The following is a 20,890-nucleotide window of genomic DNA, read 5'->3' on the forward strand; positions in this document are numbered from 1 at the left end:
TACTGTTATATTGGTTATCGGGCTGTAAAGTTGTCAGAAATGAGGTCGGGAGACTGTATAGAAATAATAATAAAATGCTTTTTATTTTAAACCAAATACTACACCATGAAAATAAAACATATATATAAAATTTCTATGCAAGCATCAGACATTTGATAATCATAGCATATTCCAAGACCTGTAGATATTTGTAACTATGATAACAACTCAGATGAATGTGTTATATTGTATTTAAATAAATAGATACCACGTGTCCTTTGAAAGACAGTATGTGTCAGATTGTATTCCTTTGCAAGATCCACACGGATTTAACAGTTGGCTTTAATGCCGGCGTCCCGGCTGTAATGATTAGTTCAGGATAAACTGAAGGTTAGATAATTGCCACCTGTATCTGTCAGAGTTGTACCTGAGAGCGTCCTTCCCTTCCCGGTGGTGAGGCTATCACCGCCCCGGGCGTGCTGTGTCAGGTGTCCGTGAAAGAATAGGAGACAGAGTACTCACAAATGCTTCCTACCGAGACTGCGTGCCGTCTTCCCTCTCCCGGTGGTGAGGCCGTCACCGCTCCGGGTATACTGCTCCAAATGCTCGCAAATGCAGCCCACAGATATCCCGCTGTCAGTGTATTGCAGCGTAAAAGTGTTCGGCGGACAGATTACCAAGCAGAAGGAAGGGTAATCTGGAAGGTGCTTGCTGGTAATATGCGGCTGCAGTACCTCTGTACAAACTTTCGAAAGCCAATTCCGTTTCTCCCGGTGGATCAAAGCACTGCTGGATATCCAATAAACGTCAACGCGTTTCGTCCCACAATGCACTGGGACTTCCTCAAGACTTGAGTGTCTTGAGGAAGTCCCAGTGCATTGTGGGACGAAACGCGTTGACGTTTATTGGATATCCAGCAGTGCTTTGATCCACCGGGAGAAACGGAATTGGCTTTCGAAAGTTTGTACAGAGGTACTGCAGCCGCATATTACCAGCAAGCACCTTCCAGATTACCCTTCCTTCTGCTTGGTAATCTGTCCGCCGAACACTTTTACGCTGCAATACACTGACAGCGGGATATCTGTGGGCTGCATTTGCGAGCATTTGGAGCAGTATACCCGGAGCGGTGACGGCCTCACCACCGGGAGAGGGAAGACGGCACGCAGTCTCGGTAGGAAGCATTTGTGAGTACTCTGTCTCCTATTCTTTCACGGACACCTGACACAGCACGCCCGGGGCGGTGATAGCCTCACCACCGGGAAGGGAAGGACGCTCTCAGGTACAACTCTGACAGATACAGGTGGCAATTATCGAACCTTCAGTTTATCCTGAACTAATCATTACAGCCGGGACGCCGGCATTAAAGCCAACTGTTAAATCCGTGTGGATCTTGCAAAGGAATACAATCTGACACATACTGTCTTTCAAAGGACACGTGGTATCTATTTATTTAAATACAATATAACACATTCATCTGAGTTGTTATCATAGTTACAAATATCTACAGGTCTTGGAATATGCTATGATTATCAAATGTCTGATGCTTGCATAGAAATTTTATATATATGTTTTATTTTCATGGTGTAGTATTTGGTTTAAAATAAAAAGCATTTTATTATTATTTCTATACAGTCTCCCGACCTCATTTCTGACAACTTTACAGCCCGATAACCAATATAACAGTAATCACTATTATTATATTATTTTACTCTATTAACAGCGCAATGTTTTTTAAATTTATATCATTTTGTCTATGCTAGAGACCCTAACCAAGTCTCAAAACAGATGCTGCTGTTTATTTATATGAAATAAATTTTTTTTTTATATCAACAATTTTATAACTATAGAAGTTTATTGAGCAGCGCCGGGAGAGTGGGATTGGCATACCACTGGGGATTTTTTTCTCCTCCATATCTTTGCATTTAATTCATGTGGAAGGCAATAGGATCTGCAGCAGCTGCGCCTCTCTACTGCCTGAGAGGTGTTAGCTGTCTGTAGGTGGCCACAATATCCTGCCACAGTAATGTACACGTGTGTGTGTGTGTGTGTGTGTATGTGTATATCAGAGGCGGAACTACCGCCAGTGCAACCAGTGCGTTGCACTGGAGCCCGCCTCTGTCCAGGGGCCCAAAGCATGTAATGAGTCAAACTGACTCATTACATGCCGCTGTGCGCTGCGGGCAACCGCTGCCCGCAGCGCACAGCCGCCCGGAGAGAGGAGAGGAGCAGCGGTACGGGGGGAAGGAGGAGGAGGGAGGTGGAGGAGGGAGCCGCAGCAGCGCTTTGTTACTGGTTGAGGCGCTGCTGCTGCTGGCCCTCTGCTTCACTATAGGCTGTCGAAGCAGAGGGGCAGCAGCAGCAGCGCCTCCACCAATAACACAGTGCTGCTGCGGCTCCCTCCTCCACCTCCCTCCTCCTCCTTCTCTCCTGCCGGGGAATCGTCAAGCTGCACTGAGGAGCCTGAGCCTGCGGAGAGGGTAAGTATAATTCTTCTTTCTTTCTGTTTCTTTCTTTCTTTCTTTCTTTCTTTCTTTCTTTCTTTCTTTCTTTCTTTCTTTCTTTCTTGGGACTGCCTGCCGCAATGTGTAAAAATGGGGGACTGCCTGGCGCAATGTGTAAAAAGGGGGAATCTGCTTGCCGCTATGTGTAAAAATGGGGGACTGCCTGCCGCTATGTGTAAACAGGGGGAATCTGCCTGCCGCAATGTGTAAAAAGGGGGAATCTGCCTGCCGCAATGTGTAAAAAGGAGGAATCTGCCTGCCGCAATGTGTAAAAAGGGGGAATCTGCCTGCCGCAATGTATAAAAAGGGGGAATCTGCCTGCCGTAATGTGTAAAAAGGGGGACGCTGTCTGCCGTAATGTGTAACAAGGGCACGCTGTCTGCCGTAATGTGTAAAAAGGGGACGCTGTCTGCCGTTGTGTAAAAAGTGTACGCTGTCTGTCGTAATGTGTAAAAAGGGGACGCTATCTGCCGTAATGTGTAAAAAGGGGGACGCTGTCTGCTGTTATGTGTAAAAAGTGTATGCTGTCTGCCGCTATGTTTAACAAGGGCACGCTGTCTGCCGTTATGTGTAAAAAGTGTATGCTGTCTGCCACTATGTGTAACAAGGACACGCTGTCTGCCGTTATGTGTAAAAAGGGGATGCTGTAGGCCGTTATGTGTAAAACGTGCACGCTCTCTGCCGTAATGTGTAAAAAGGGGGACGCTGTCTGCCGTAATGTGTAAAAAGGGGACGCTGTCTGCCGTAATGTGTAAAAAGAGGAATCTGTCCGCTGTAAGGTGTAAAAGGGTCTCTACTTGGTGTAGTGGTGCTACTGTGCGGCGTAATTTGAATAATGGAGACTACTGTGCACCGTTTTATGAATTGGTATTATTTTGTGGCCACACCCCTTCCCCACGAAGCCACGCCACTATGTATTTTTGCGCGCGCCTACGGCGCGCACTGCCCCTGTTTTGCATGCAGGGGTGGGGCTCCGATGCCGTTTCTTGCACACAGTGCTAAAATGTCTAGTTACGGCACTGTGGCTAGGTATCCATCTCTCTGGCCCTGAGCAGGTCCCCCTCACCAGATCCTCTCCAGGGGTGAGGGGGTGGACTTGGATGGGATGTAGGGGGGGGGGGGGCCCAAAGCATTTTGTCGCACCTGAGCGGTGGGCTCGCTAGTTCCGCCACTGGTGTGTGTATATATATATATATATATATATATATATATATTCTCCTGTATCTATGGGTGGCACTTTCAAAGAAGTACAGTATGCACATATGCAGGAATAGCTTATCAACATTTCAGATGCTTTAATGTTGCATCTTTCAACAAAAGATCCAATATTAAAGATCAAGATTTGCCTAGGGTGCTGAGAAATCTTGCACCGGCCCTGGATGTTTTGTTGGCAGAAGTAATGCATTGGCTAATAGTTTGCTTACTGGCTATATTAATTTATCATAAAATTCCCTCTCAGAATTAATAGTTTAATTCATCTATTAGTCATAGCACAAGCACATTTTTTTTATATTAAACAAATATTTTCAGAGTTACACTACATTTTTGGTAGAGTTCATATTTTGATGGAATGCAGAGTTTTGTTTGCCTTTGTTGTGACATACTTCTGATACCTTGCACACTGAAGCCTTCCATGGACTGACCAGGACTTGAATTTAGGTTGTGCAAACTGTAAAATTGCTCAGTGCCTAAAACCAAATGCATAGCCAAATGAAAGGGGGGAGGGGGAAGCAAGGACCCCCCTCTGTCATGAGGCCCCCCCAGCTGGAGCACACTGACATTACTAGCTATCCCTTTTGTGCAGCAGCAGAACCAAGCAGCCAGAATGTGAGAAGGACCAGATGACACAGGAATATCAGGAGTGGGGAGAGAGCTGTAAGTGACCCTGGAATTTCCAGCATCTCCTCCACCTCTGTGTTGAAAAACCTTTCTTATCAATGAAATAGTTCAACATAGGTGACACCAATCATATATTAATAGGGAAGTCTAGGAACACAGCATTTTGACCCTCCTGGAATGGGTCATGATGGGAGGTATGAACAATCTAATATATACCCCCATCCCTGCGGCCCCCTGGTCTTAAGTGCCCTGGGTCCCCCCAAGGCTTAATCCGGCCCTGACCAAATGTAGTGACAACATGCTGGTTCTCCTTTTTAAATTTTTTTTTAAATACAGTATTCCTCGTGGTTTAAAAAAACCCTAACCCATCGCAAACTCATCACAAAAATCCTATTTCTCTGACGTCCTAGTGGATGCTGGGACTCCGTAAGGACCATGGGGAATAGCGGCTCCGCAGGAGACAGGGCACAAGAATAAAAGCTTTAGGATCAGGTGGTGTGCACTGGCTCCTCCCCCTATGACCCTCCTCCAAGCCTCAGTTAGATTTTTGTGCCCGAACGAGAAGGGTGCAGGCTAGGTGGCTCTCCTGAGCTGCTTAGAATAAAAGTATATTTTAGGTTTTTTTATTTTCAGTGAGTCCTGCTGGCAACAGGCTCACTGCATCGTGGGACTAAGGGGAGAAGAAACGGACTCACCTGCGTGCAGAGTGGATCGGGTTTCTTAGGCTACTGGACATTAGCTCCAGAGGGACGATCACAGGTTCAGCCTGGATGGGTCCCGGAGCCGCGCCGCCGGCCCCCTTACAGAGCCAGAAGAGCGAAGAGGTCCGGTGAAATCGGCGGCAGAAGACGATCCTGTCTTCAGACTAAGGTAGCGCACAGCACCGCAGCTGTGCGCCATTGCTCTCAGCACACTTCACACTCCGGTCACTGAGGGTGCAGGGCGCTGGGGGGGAGCGCCCTGAGACGCAATATAACAGATAATACCTTAGATTGGCTAAAGAATACATCACATATAGCTCTTGGGCTATATGGATGTATTTTAACCCCTGCCATTTTTTACAGAAAAAGCGGGAGATAAGGACGTCGTGAAGGGGCGGAGCCTATCTCCTCAGCACACAAGCGCCATTTTCCCTCACAGCTCCGCTGGAAGGACGGCTCCCTGACTCTCCCCTGCAGACTTGCTACTGAATCAGGGTAAAAAAGAGAAGGGGGGGCACTATTGGCAGCTAAAAACTATACAGCAGCTATAAGGGAATAACACTTATATAAGGTTATCCCTGTATATATATATATAGCGCTTGGTGTGTGCTGGCAGACTCTCCCTCTGTCTCTCCAAAGGGCTTGTGGGGTCCTGTCCTCTATCAGAGCATTCCCGGTGTGTGTGCTGTGTGTCGGTACGTGTGTGTCGACATGTATGAGGAGGAAAATGATGTGGAGGCGGAGCAATTGCCTGGGTTAGTGATGTCACCTCCTAGGGAGTCGACACCTGACTGGATGATCGTATTTAAAGAATTAAGTGATAATGTCAGCACTTTGCAAAGAACGGTTGATGACATGAGACAGCCGGCAAATCAATTAGTGCCTGTCCAGGCATCTCAGACACCGTCAGGGGCCCTAAAACGCCCGTTACCTCAGTGGGTCGACACAGACCCAGACACAGATACTGAGTCTAGTGTCGACGGTGAGGAGACAAACGTAATGTCCAGTAGGGCCACACGTTACATGATCACGGCAATGAAGGAAGCATTGAACATTTCTGACACTACAAGTACCACAAAGAAGGGTATTATGTGGGGTGTGAAAAAACTACCAATAGTTTTCCCTGAGTCAGATGAGTTAAATGAGGTGTGTGATAAAGCGTGGGTTTCCCCCGACAAAAAACTGCTAATTTCTAAAAAATTATTGGCACTATATCCTTTCCCGTTAGAGGTTAGGACACGTTGGGAAACACCCCCTAGGGTAGATAAGGCGCTCACACGTTTATCAAAACAAGTAGCGTTACCGTCTCCTGATACGGCCACCCTCAAAGAACCAGCAGATAGAAGGCTGGAAAATATTCTTAAAAGTATATACACACATACTGGTGTTATACTGCGACCAGCAATCGCTTCAGCCTGGATGTGCAGTGCTGGCGTCGCGTGGTCGGATTCCCTGACTGAAAATATTGATACCCTGGATAGGGACAATATACTGTTAACTATAGAGCATTTGAAGGATGCATTACTATATATGCGTGATGCACAGAGGGATATTTGCACCCTGGCATCAAGAGTAAGTGCTATGTCCATTTCTGCCAGAAGAGCGTTATGGACGCGACAGTGGTCAGGAGATGCGGATTCCAAACGACATATGGAAGTATTGCCGTATAAAGGGGAGGAGTTATTTGGGGCTGGTCTATCGGACCTGGTGGCCACGGCAACGGCTGGAAAATCCACCTTTTTACCCCAGGTCACTTCACATCAGCAGAAAAAGACACCGTCTTTTCAAACTCAGTCCTTTCGTTCCCATAAGTACAAGCGAGCTAAAGGCCATTCCTTCCTGCCCCGGGGCAGAGGAAGGGGAAAAAGACTGCACCATGCAGCCGCTTCCCAGGAGCAGAAGCCCTCCCCTGCTTCTGCCAAGTCTTCAGCATGACGCTGGGGCTTTACAAGCAGACTCAGACATGGTGGGGGCCCGTCTCAAGAATTTCAATGCGCAGTGGGCTCACTCGCAAGTGGACCCCTGGATTCTACAGGTGGTATCACAGGGGTACAAACTGGAATTCGAGGCGTTTCCCCCTCGCCGGTTCCTGAAGTCTGCTCTACCAAAGTCTCCCTCCGACAGGGAGGCAGTTTTGGAAGCCATTCACAAGCTGTATTCCCAGCAGGTGATAATCAAGGTACCCCTCCTACAACAGGGAAAGGGGTATTATTCCATGCTGTTTGTGGTACCGAAGCCGGACGGCTCGGTGAGACCAATTTTAAATCTGAAATCCCTGAACACTTACATAAAGAGGTTCAAATTCAAGATGGAATCACTCAGAGCGGTGATAGCAAACCTGGAAGAAGGGGACTATATGGTGTCTCTGGACATCAAGGATGCTTATCTCCACGTCCCAATCTACCCGTCTCACCAAGGGTACCTCAGGTTTGTAGTACAAAACTGTCATTATCAGTTTCAGACGCTGCCGTTTGGGTTGTCCACGGCACCTCGGGTCTTTACCAAGGTAATGGCCGAAATGATGATTCTTCTTCGAAGAAAAGGCATCTTAATTATCCCTTACTTGGACGATCTCCTGATAAGGGCAAGGTCCAGGGAACAGTTAGAAGTCGGAGTAGCACTATCTCAGGTAGTGTTACGTCAGCACGGGTGGATCCTAAATATTCCAAAATCGCAGCTGATTCCAACGACACGTCTACTGTTCCTAGGAATGATTCTGGACACAGTCCAGAAAAAGGTGTTTCTCCCGGAGGAGAAGGTCAGGGAGTTATCCGAGCTAGTCAGGAACCTCCTAAAACCAGGCCAGGTGTCAGTGCATCAGTGCACGAGGGTCCTGGGAAAAATGGTGGCTTCTTACGAAGCAATTCCATTCGGAAGATTCCATGCAAGAACGTTTCAGTGGGATCTACTGGACAAATGGTCCGGATCGCATCTTCAGATGCATCAGCGGATAACCCTGTCGACAAGGACAAGGGTGTCTCTTCTGTGGTGGCTGCAGAGTGCTCATCTACTAGAGGGCCGCAGATTTGGCATTCAGGATTGGGTCCTGGTGACCACGGACGCCAGCCTGAGAGGCTGGGGGGCAGTCACACAGGGAAAAAATTTCCAGGGCTTGTGGTCAAGCATGGAAACATCTCTTCATATAAACATTCTGGAACTAAGGGCCATTTACAATGCCCTAAGTCAAGCGAAACCCCTGCTTCAGGGTCAGGCGGTATTGATCCAATCGGACAACATCACGTCAGTCGCCCACGTAAACAGACAGGGCGGCACGAGAAGCAGGAGGGCAATGGCAGAAGCTGCAAGGATTCTTCGCTGGGCGGAAAATCATGTGATAGCTCTGTCAGCAGTGTTCATTCCGGGAGTAGACAACTGGGAAGCAGACTTCCTCAGCAGACACGACCTTCACCCGGGAGAGTGGGGACTTCACCCAGAAGTCTTCCACCTGATTGTAAACCGTTGGGAAAAACCAAAGGTGGACATGATGGCGTCACGTCTAAACAAAAAACTAGACAGATATTGCGCCAGGTCAAGGGACCCTCAGGCAATAGCGGTGGACGCTCTGGTGACACCGTGGGTGTACCAGTCAGTGTATGTGTTCCCTCCTCTGCCTCTCATACCAAAAGTACTGAGAATCATAAGAAGGAGAGGAGTAAGAACGATACTCGTGGTTCCGGATTGGCCAAGAAGGACTTGGTACCCGGAACTTCAAGAGATGCTCACGGAAGACCCGTGGCCTCTACCTCTAAGAAAGGACCTGCTCCAGCAGGGGCCTTGTCTGTTCCAAGACTTACCGCGGCTGCGTTTGACGGCATGGCGCTTGAACGCCGGATCCTGAAGGAAAAAGGCATTCCAGATGAAGTCATCCCTACCCTGGTCAAAGCCAGGAAGGATGTAACCGCAAAACATTATCACCGCATTTGGCGAAAATATGTTGCGTGGTGTGAGGCCAAGAAGGCCCCTACAGAGGAATTTCAACTGGGTCGTTTCCTCCATTTCCTGCAAACAGGACTGTCTATGGGCCTAAAATTAGGGTCCATTAAAGTTCAAATTTCGGCCCTGTCGATTTTCTTCCAGAAAGAACTGGCTTCAGTACCTGAAGTTCAGACATTTGTAAAAGGGGTACTGCATATACAACCTCCTTTTGTGCCTCCAGTGGCACCTTGGGATCTCAATGTTGTTTGGAGGTTCCTTAAGTCACATTGGTTTGAACCACTCACCACTGTGGACTTAAAATATCTCACATGGAAGGTGACGATGCTGTTAGCCCTGGCTTCAGCCAGGCGTGTGTCAGAATTGGCGGCTTTATCATATAAAAGCCCTTACTTAATTTTTCATTCTGACAGGGCAGAATTGAGGACTCGTCCTCAATTTCTCCCTAAGGTGGTTTCTGCTTTTCACATGAACCAACCTATTGTGGTGCCTGCGGCTACTAGGGACTTGGAGGACTCCAAGTTACTTGACGTTGTCAGGGCCCTGAAAATATATGTTTCCAGGACGGCTGGAGTCAGAAAGTCTGACTCGCTGTTTATCCTGTATGCACCCAACAAGCTGGGTGCTCCTGCTTCTAAGCAGACTATTGCTCGTTGGATTTGTAGTACAATTCAGCTTGCACATTCTGTGGCAGGCCTGCCACAGCCAAAATCTGTAAAAGCCCATTCCACAAGGAAAGTGGGCTCATCTTGGGCGGCTACCCGAGGGGTCTCGGCTTTACAACTTTGCCGAGCAGCTACTTGGTCAGGGGCAAACACGTTTGCCAAATTCTACAAATTTGATACCCTGGCTGAGGAGGACCTGGAGTTCTCTCATTCGGTGCTGCAGAGTCATCCGCACTCTCCCACCCGTTTGGGAGCTTTGGTAAAATCCCCATGGTCCTTACGGAGTCCCAGCATCCACTAGGACGTCAGAGAAAATAAGATTTTACTTACCGATAAATCTATTTCTCGTAGTCCGTAGTGGATGCTGGGCGCCCATCCCAAGTGCGGATTGTCTGCAATACTTGTACATAGTTATTGTTAACTAAATCGGGTTATTGTTGTGAGCCTCAGAGGCTCCTTCGTTGTTATCATACTGTTAACTGGGTTCAGATCACAAGTTGTACGGTGTGATTGGTGTGGCTGGTATGAGTCTTACCCGGGATTCAATATCCTTCCTGATTATGTACGCTCGTCCGGGCACAGTATCCTAACTGAGGCTTGGAGGAGGGTCATAGGGGGAGGAGCCAGTGCACACCACCTGATCCTAAAGCTTTTATTCTTGTGCCCTGTCTCCTGCGGAGCCGCTATTCCCCATGGTCCTTACGGAGTCCCAGCATCCACTACGGACTACGAGAAATAGATTTATCGGTAAGTAAAATCTTATTTTCTTTGTATCATTTGGTTAAAATATATATATATATATATATATAAATATATTGTGGCCCATACCACTTTCATCCCCAAATTGCTAGCCAAAATTAAGCCTTTAGGCCTAGTCTGGTAGTTGATACATTGTGGGGACAAAAAGCATTAGATCACTGTTACACGTCACTGTGCCAGGCACAGCAACTCTACAACTTTACAAGCCCTGGCTGGTGGCACTATATCAGGGGGGACAAGCAACATGGGGTCCCCCCAGTCTATTGCAAACTAAAACTAGGCCGCTCAGCACATAGCTTAAATCCCTTAGAGATTTGGGCCCACAAAAACAGTGCCCCCCCCCCCCCCCCCCCTAAGAAGAACAAACCCTGTGTTTATAGCTATATTTGTTTTGTTTAACAAATTCCTGGGATGCCTACATGGAATGAAGATGAGCCTATCCATACGGATCTGAATGACTAATAAAGTGGTGAATGAGAGTGTGAGGGAGTATTTGTTTAAGAACTTTTTTCACAGTGTGTTCAATTATTTTGTAATATTTTTTTACAGGGGCACTACAAGAACCAGTGGACCCTTAATACAAGAACATGCTGGCTCCTGTTATTTACAAATTCCAGTGTGTCCTGTCAGTAATTTAAATTGGGTATGACAGTGCTAGCTGACATCTTTAGTGTGCAAGTAAAGAATACTATTATTTCTAAGTTGAAACTACAGTATATTTATTATCTCCACACCAACCAGCCTAGAGCTAACCCACAATGGCCCTCATTCCGAGTTAATCGCTAGCTGCTTTCGTTCGCAGCGCAGCGATCAGGCAAAAAATTGGCACTTCTGCGCATGCGTATGGTGTGCAATGCGCACGCGCTACGTACTTTCACAAAAGCCATTGCAGTTTCACACAAGGTCTAGCGACGCTTTTCAGTCGCACTGCTGACCGCAGAGTGATTGACAGGAAATGGGTGTTTCTGGGTGGTAACAGACCGTTTTCGGGGAGTGTGTAAAAACGCAGGCGTGTCAGATACAAACGCGGGCGTGCCTGGAAAAACGCAGGTGTGGCTGGCTGAACGCAGGGCGTGTTCGTGACGTCAAAACAGGAACTAAACAGTCTGAAGTGATCGCTAGCTAGGAGTAAGTCTCGAGCTACTCAGAAACTGCACAATATTTTTTTGTAGCAGCGCTGCGATTCTTTTCGTTCGCACTTCTGCTAAACTAAGATACACACCCAGAGGGCGGCGGCTTAGCGTTTGCACTGCTGCTTAAAGCAGCTAGCGAGCGAACAACTCGGTATGAAGGCCATTGTGTTTCCCACTTGCTATAGTGCCACCAACTGCCAGATAATATAAAAAATTTTGGGAAAAATGCTCTTAATACCCCCAATTATTCCACTAACAGCCTAGCCTTGTATAACTAATGCTGTTTTGCAATTTTTTTGGGGAGGAGGCAATCCATTGCTATATGTGTTCTTCCATCTATGCAGTACTGCGATTAGTAATTTTTTGGGTGGTATCAAACTCACCCGTTAGTAAATTTGGTCATTTCTGTAGTTTTAGTGGGGGAAAATAGGGATGGTGTTTTCTATTCTAAAATGTGGTTTTGGGGTATTTTTGCAGAAGTTTTCAGTTTCAGATTAAGAAGCACACCCACTGGGAAAATGCTGCAATCCCGCTGGGATTTCAAAGTGTTTAGTATTTAGTATTTCCCCAATATATTCTGATGATCCCACTTTCATGTAGCATCTAGTATAAGAACAAATTGATAGCCTACAATATGATAATTTAACCAAACTTTGTTTTAATATTTCTATTACGCTTACTTTCTCATTCTCGCCAGCTGTCAAACTCCCTGGCTAGCATGCAAGCTGATACTGCAATGGTGCACGTTGATGCATTTCTCATTGTACTGTACATGGTAAAAATAATTCAGATATTATATTGTACTGTCTAATAATACATAGAAATAAACTACAGTAAAATCATATTTTACACTACTTGATCACAGAAATAAAATAAACGTACCTGTCAAACTGTTGACATTTTTGAGCAACCCTAAAGTTGCCAAAACCCTGTTTTCCTGTTCAGAAAAGTCAGAGATGAAAGGAGCCACGTCACCTTTTACCAGTATCCTGTGTGGGAGGAAAGCCTGAAACTCGTTTGTGTTCTGCAAATCAGTTGGAAAGTTGGTGGCTGCAATGAATTCAACTGCCGTAGCCCAGTCTAAACCAAATTTTCTTTCAGGTGCTGACAAGTAGCTTAACCTGTGTGAAAATACCAAGAAAATGTTTTCACTTATTTCAACAGTTTACTATTTGGATTGTTTCAACACATATTTTATGCTGCCAAAGTGATTTTCTACTAAATAATACATTATAGATTTTTAATACAAAATCAATTGTGCATCTTACTATAATAGTTTGATCAAATAAATTGATAGGTCACAAACTATAAATTATCATCATCATCTTCATCAGAGACTTCTGCATAACAGATTTAATTTACAAATTATTGCACACAGTAGGTTTAGTGGAAAACATGTAAATCAATCTGAGAAGCCAGTCAAAAACAATAATATCTAGATCAGTGATGGCTAACCTTGACACTCCAGCTGTTGTTGAACTACACATCCCAGCATGCCCTGCTACAGTTTTGTTATTTGGCCATGCTAAAACTGATGCAAGGCATGCTGGGATGTGTAGTTCAACAACAGCTGGAGTGTCAAGGTTAGCCATCACTGATCTAGATTGACATTGGTATCTGAATACATTTTTATTGCAATTGGTGATAATCTGTATTGTTAAGAAAGACCATGATACACTAAAGCAGGATAACAATTTGTAAGATGACTGTATAGACTGGAAAATGTGCCTGGGTATTTCTGAATTTTCAGGGAAGCATGGTAGCACAGTTTAGCATTCCTGTCTCATAGCACTGACGTCATGAGTTTGATTCCCAAGGGCCTTATCTGTATGGAATTTTGTTTGCATGGATTTCTTCCCACACTCCAAAATTTGACTGGTAACTAAATAGACTCAAGTGTGTGTGTGTGTGTGTGTGTGTGTGTGTGTGTGTGTGTGCTATACTTGCTTACTGTCTGGGAACAGCTGGGAAGCTCCCAAAAAATGGGTGGCACTCCCAGCTGGCAGGAAAAGTTGGCAAGTCTCCCTGAGCTGACCTCCACCACTCGCAACCCCCGCAGCTGCCAGCAAAACCCCAAGAGGTTGCAAAAGTGGGTGGTCCAGGGGGGATGACACAATTCGCCATGAATTGAGTCATCATATCCCTGCCCCCCCCCCCCCATTTTATAGCAGAGGGGGGCCATGATGACATTATTTTGCATCTACACCACCTAGGATGATGTCACACCTCCTATAGTGCCGACCTGGCTGCCCCCTCCCTAAGCATGGTGTGGGCACTTGTATGTTAAAGAATTTAGGGGTCTATGTACTAAGACTGCACTTAGTGATGAGATAGAGCTGCTCCTGCTTTGCCTCTTACAGATGCAAAATAGGAGCCGGCTACCACATATGTTACTAAAAACAGACCCACCGAGCAGAGTGAACGTTAAGTAACTCCCTCAATGGTAACAACCAAGACACCTTTGCACCCTGATAGCCAAGTCATTGTGCGCTGGCGGCACACACCTACATCCACAAACACATCCACACCTGCTACCATGACAGATGCATGGGCTCCCAGCAGCAGGATTTCCAGAAACCCTGGCAGCTCCTGTGTGAGTAGCGACTGCCTATCCTATAATATGGCCCTGGTGTCTGTCATTTTGAAGGGCTTTTAACTACTACTACTACTACTACTACTACTACTACTACTACTACTAATAATAATAACAATAATATTCCAAATGTATCAACAATACTTATAGTGGAAGCTATTATTCTTTAAGTAGTAATGTGTTATATGTATTTTGTGTCATCAAAACTAAAATTCATTTAGTTCAAACAAGTACTGAAGTAGGAAGCGGAGCTGCCATCAAAGCAAAGAGACATATATAATACCCCTTTCACATCTCCAATGCCGGGTCCCACCCAGGAATTGGAAACAGGTTCTTCCCACGTAGGATCTGGCATTGGACCCTAACAACAGGCTTTGCCAGGCTTCCCGACCCGATAATATGCGCCACCTCTCCCTATGTAATGAATGTAGTGAATGAACCCGTTCACACTGCCACTGACCCAGTATTCAACCTGGAAATAACCCTTCTTATAACCCGGGTTGAATTACTGGGTCAGGCAACCTGGGAATTATCCATGGCCCCTTTCACATCGCACAGTGACCGGTGTCGGCCCGGCAATATAGCGGGTCGATACCGGGTTATTTGATGTGATGTGAAAGGGGTATACGTGACAACAGCCACTCATTCAATTATTGAAATCACATTTTTGTTCTTTATTTACAAGTCAATTAGCCTACCAGTAAATTAGAAAGTCAATACTCCAATCTGTAATATAATTCTGGTAGCGGCCCATCTAGGACATGCACGCCCCCTTGCTCAAGTTTCCAATGACACACAATGTTACCCACCCTCAGGTAAATGGTGACATAGGCTGGAAACTGGACATCTGAAGCCTCATGGGTTCATCAAAGAGACAGCAGCGCGATGGTGAAGAGAGAGAGAAGGGGAGATAGAGAAGAAAAGAAAAGAAAAGAGAGACCGAAAATAGAGAAAATAAAAACCTGGGGGAGAAAGGGGTAGAGGCAATAATAAGTGGCTGGATAAGGAGTCACAGAGAGCTCATACTGTACAGTAAGTCTGTAATTTCTGGTTACATGAAAGATTGAGCCCGGTTGCAAAGGATGGGGCAGATGTATTAACCTGGAGAAGGGATAAAGAAGTGATAAATCAGTGATAAGCGCAAGGTGATAATGCACCAGCCAATCATTACAGATTTGAAAAATGACAGTTAGGAGCTACCTATAGAATACTACAGTGCATCCGGAAAGTATTCACAGCGCTTCACTTTTTCCACATTTTGTTATGTTACAGCCTTATTCCAAAATGGAATTCATTTTCACTCAAAATTCTAAACACAATACCCCATAATGACAACGTGAAAAAGTTTTTTGGGAGATTTTTGCAAATTTATTAAAAATAAAAAAATAAGAACTCACATGTACATAAGTATTCACAGCCTTTGCATGAAGCTAAAATTGAACTCAGGTGCATCCTGTTTCCAATGATTATCCTAGAGATGTTCTTACAGCTTAATTGGAGTCCACTGTGGTAAATTCAGTTGATTGGACATGATTTGGAACGGCACACACCTGTCTATATAAGGTTCCACACTTGACAGTGTCTGAGCACAAACCAAGCATGAACTCAAAGGAATTGTCTAAAGACTTCCGACACAGGATTGTCTCAAGGCACAAATCTGGGGAAGGGTACAGAAATATATCTGCTGCTTTGAATGTCCCAATGAGCACAGTGGCCTCCATTATCCGTAAATGGAAGAATTTCGGAACCACCAGGACTCTTCCTAGAGCTGGCAGGCCGTCTAAACTGAGTGATCGGGAGAGAAGGCCCCTAGTCAGGGAGGTGACCAAGAACCTTATGGTTACTGTCTTAGAGCTACAGCATTCGTCTGTGGAGAGAGGAGAACCTTCTAGAAGGACAACCATCTCTGCAGCAATCCAAAAATCAGGCCTGTATGGTAGAGTGGCCAGACGGAAGCCACTCCTTAGTAAAAAGTACATGTCAGCCCGCCTGGAGTTTGCCAAAATGCACCTGAAGGACTCTCAGACCATAAGAAACAAAATTCTCTGGTCTGATGAGACAAAGATTGAAGTCTTTGGCGTGAATGCCAGGCATCATGTTTGGAGGAAACCAGGCACCCCTCATCACCAGGCCAATACCATCCCTACAGTGAAGCATGGTGGTGGCAGCATCATGCTGATAGGATGTTTTCCAGTGGCAGGATAGAGGGAAAGATGAATGCAGCAATATACAGAGACATCCTGGATGAAAACCTGCTCCAGAGCGCTCTTGACCTCAGACTGGGGTGACGGTTCATCTTTCAGCAGGAAAACGACCCTAAGCACACAGCCAAGATATCAAAGAAGTGGCTTCAGGACAACTCCGTGAATGATCTTGAGTGGCCCAGCCAGAGCCCAGACTTGAATCTGATTGAACATCTCTGGAGAGATCTGAAAATTGCTGTGCACCAACGCTTCCCATCCAATCTGATGGAGCTTGAGAGGTGCTGCAAAGAGGAATGGGCGAAACTGCCCAAAGATAGGTGTACCAAGTTGTGACATCATATTCAAAAAGATTTGAGGCTGTAATTGCTGCCAAAGGTGCATCAACAAAGTATTGCACAAAGGCTGTGAATACTTATGTACATGTGATTTCTTAGTTTTTTATTTTTAATAAATTTGCAAAAATCTCAAAAAAACATTTTTCATGTTGTCTTTATGGGGTATTTTATGTAGAATTTTGAGGGGAAAAATAAATTTATTCCATTTTGGAATAAGGTTGTAACATAACAAAATGTGGAAAAAGTTAAGCGCTGTGAATACTTTCCAGATGCACTGTATATAAGAAAATTAAAATTCATAGTAATGGCCATGAAGTGCCTGAGGAATGGTCAGTAAGAGACACTTAACAAGTGACAAGTATGATATCACTCATTTTCCATCAATCCTCACAGAGGTACGCAGGAAAGTTAGTGATTACACATAAAGGTCATTTACCCCTAGTTCACACTCATAACTTATAAGGATAGTGAAGTAGCATAGCTAAAACCTGTAATCTGTAAGGCTGCTCCTATTCTAGCTAAAACGAAGCCAGAGACTAGAGTAAGTGAAGGAGATGGAAGGAAGCTCTGCCTGAGTCCTCCCCGAGTTCGATCCCCCATATATGGTCATCTTCAAACCTACCCATATATAGGTTTGCAAACCTGGTCCCCATTGCCGTCCTCCATCATGATGTCTCCCATAGGTCATCTTCAAACCTACCCATGTATGGGGGAGCGAACTCGGGGCGGGCCAGGTTCTATATTGCCGTTTATTAGATTATTTATTTTTCATTTGGGATCAGGACCAGTTATCGCTTACACGATTTTTGGATAGTCTTAATCAGAATGATTATGGTTTAAAATTCACGAGCACTGTTAATTTTAAGCACGTCACTTATATGGATGTAGCTCTCTCCGTCATAGATGGTGAGCTCACCAAAGAGACCTATACAAAAGATGTGGATCAAAATAAATTCCTGAACTACCAAAGCAATCACCTAAAAAATGGTATGATAATATCCCTAAGGGACAGTTTACTTGATTAAAGAGAAACTGCTCATCCAAATCAGCATTTGAACGACAAGCTACACATTTATATAATTCCTTTGTAGAACAAGGATATCCGGAATCAGTGGTTGCCAAGGCATACAAGGAGATATTGTACAGTCATTAGAAAGGCAACCTATGTTAATTCAATATGTGGATCAAAAGAACGATGAGGATATGAATAAACAAGATAGAACAAATGGTTTCATTACACAATATAATGCACATGCACGTGAGATCAAGAAAATTATTAAGAAGAATAGTGAGTTGTTAAAGTTAGATGACTATTTAGGATAATTAACACAGAAGACTGGGGTTATATTTCACAAAGCTGATAACATTAAAATGAGATTAGCCCTGAGTCATTATAAGAGGAAGTAGAAACAGAACAATTCAGGGATATCATGGCTGCCAGAAAAACCTAATGGGTTCCATAGGTGTGGTAAAGATCAGTGTGCGTCATGTAGATCCACAGAGAGCAAAACCACTCATGTAACATCATTTGTTACGAAGTAAGTTTTTGAGATTAAGGATTTTATTAATTGTAATTCGGTGTATTATATTTATGTGTTAATTTGTGGATGTGGAATTCAGTATGTGGGGCGCACAACCAGGACGCTACATATTAGATTTATGGAGCATAGGCGGAACATTTTGAAAGGAAAGAAACTATGTTGCCTCTCTAATCATGTCTCTAATTGTCCAGAAGGAACTCTATACAAGATTAAAATTATTGGTATTGAACATATTGGAATAACTCATCGGGGTGGGGATCATTTTAACATGCTTTGTAAGAGGGAAGCTTTCTGGATTTTTAGACTATGTACATTAAAACCCCAAGGGTTGAATGATACAGTAGAATTAAATAATATATGATTTTATGTAAATGTTGTTGTGGATGAATAGTTACATTTGTATTGAATAAGAAATTGTGCACATAGCAAGCTGTTTGCTGAAGGTCTCGCAGTATAAGAAGAGAAAAATATAGATTGATATATGAAATAAATTAGTATACAGTTTTCTATAATGTATATTATGATGAAGTATAAGCATTTTGTTATTTAAGCCACCCGCTTATTAGAATACACTTGACATGAATATGCAGGAAGGAATAAAAGATATGCTTTTTAGAATGTAAAGTGGAATGCACACAAGGGCGCATGTGCAATAGAGTATGGAATGCATAATGTAATGCATGACGAGTGACATGCACCCGGAAATAGGAGTGCAGTGGTAACAGCAGTGGGAATGCTCAAGTAGAACGCACATTGACACGCATAGAGTGCGCATGAGCAATGACGCGAAACTGGAAACGGGGGTGTGGTGCTTAGCTTTATAATGGAAGCTGTATACAATAATGAATATCCTTCTAAGGAAGCCGCTGATATAGGAGGCGGAGAAACGCATAAAGGAAGCTTATCCATGACTGAGGGTCTTACGGTGCATACAAACAGAGAGATTTTAACTATGAGAGTTTTTACTGAGCATTTTCCCTTGAAGTGGCAGTAGCTGAATTTGACTAACTTTTCCAGTGATTTTGACTAAGTGTGCAAGTGATTTTGGCTATGAGCGATTTTGGCTAACGCATTTAAGCAAGGGGATGCTTTTTCTTTTCCAGCGACCTAGCCAAAATTGACTTGCCCACACAGTCTACTTTTAACAGCGATAGCAACCTGGCGGGGACACGCATCGCTATCGCTGGCTGTGTACACACAGAGTGATATGCACTAACTTTGACTATATAGTCAAAATCACTCAGCTATATCGCTCCATGTGTATGGACCTTTAAGCACAAATTCTCCCATGTGCAGCGTGAGGACCAGAGCTGGACTCATAAAGCAGTAAGATGTCACCGATCAGCTAAAGAAAGCAATTCGGTCTGAAGACACCAGGCTATAAAAGAGTAGCGTGGCCACGCAGGAGTGATGAGTATATTCTAAGTCATCTAACAATGTTTATGGGAAGCATAAAGGTGGTACATGTATCCTGTATAATCAAGGTGGTACATGTATCCTGTATAAACTGAATTAAAACACAGCACAAATATAACTGTGACTTGTTGGAATGACTGTGACTAACCATCCTGCTTTGCATTACTAACATCGTGGCAAACTTACATTGGGCTATTTAACCCTGGAGTGGCTGGAGTGTATCCTAACAGATTACAATTGATTTTAGTTTTTTTTAATTAACCCTCAGCCATGTGGTATGTTGTATGTTATAATATTTTGTGTGTATTAAATGTTTTTTATAAAATCAAATCCTGCATTAGGTAGCGCTTAATTTTCATCTATATCTTGTCAATTTATTGTGGGGGCAGGGCAGTTGAGAGCCGGGCTGGGCCCAGGTACTTTTAAAGGGGCATGACCTAATCACAGGAGGTGTGGTCACGTACCCTTAGAAAAAAAACATGAAACAATTGTATTTTAAGCACCACCATGGCCACACTGCAGCCCAGCACACAGCAGCATGTGCTGGGCTGATGAGAAGAGCTGTAGCTGCTGCCAGGCAAGGGGGAGGGGGCCTGGGCCCCTACTGAACCCTTACTGGGCCCAGGTAATTTGTACCCTCTCCCACCTCTCTTGGCACCACTGTGTGGGGGGCAAGGGCATAGCTACCATAGGTTCAGGGAGTGCAGCTGCTATGGGGCCCAGAGCTGAGAGGGGCCCACTTTGGGTGATATGCAGGGGCCCTTACAAATCTTTGCCTTGGGGCCTTCAATATATCTAGTTATTACCCTTGACTTGCTCATTGTAATGTGGTATAAAATTAATTGGAGGGCATTATCTGAACTGGGTATCTGTAATGTGGCACAATATGAAGTGGACTCACAATAGTGTGGCATAATATGAACTGGGCACACTGCATGTCATAATGTGAATTGGGGTCACCATGTTGAATAATGTTTAAGGTAGCCCTACTATGAACTAGATCACTACTATGGTTTATAAAATAAACTAGGGCAGTGGTGGCCAACGCGTGGCTCTTGAGCCACATGCGGCTCTTTCTTTATTCAAATGTGGCTCCCAACACTCTAAAGTCACGTGACCACAAGAGATCTGTAAACCACTGCACTCCAGCCAGACATGAAGCAGCACTACGTAGACTGAGAACTGAGGGAGCCAAATACACATGGGGGAGCTGGCTGGAGTGACACAGGCGCGTGCTGGCTGGAGTGACACATGGAGGAACTGAAGTGTATTATGTGAATCTGACCTTTCA

The 20,890-nt window shown here is 44.7% G+C and overlaps 1 protein-coding gene across 1 annotated transcript in view; it reads right to left on the reverse strand.

Moving 5' to 3' along the window:
* C4H6orf58 (chromosome 4 C6orf58 homolog) overlaps positions 1–20,890 on the reverse strand; it is a 138,282-nt gene that overhangs the window by 6,964 nt on the left and 110,428 nt on the right. The window contains exon 5 of the mRNA XM_063919344.1: positions 12,393–12,631. Coding sequence (XP_063775414.1) covers positions 12,393–12,631 — 239 coding nt within the window. The remainder of the gene's footprint in view (positions 1–12,392; positions 12,632–20,890) is intronic.

This window comes from Pseudophryne corroboree, chromosome 4 (genome assembly GCF_028390025.1).
Source record: "Pseudophryne corroboree isolate aPseCor3 chromosome 4, aPseCor3.hap2, whole genome shotgun sequence".
Classification (NCBI taxonomy): Eukaryota; Metazoa; Chordata; class Amphibia; order Anura; family Myobatrachidae; genus Pseudophryne; species Pseudophryne corroboree.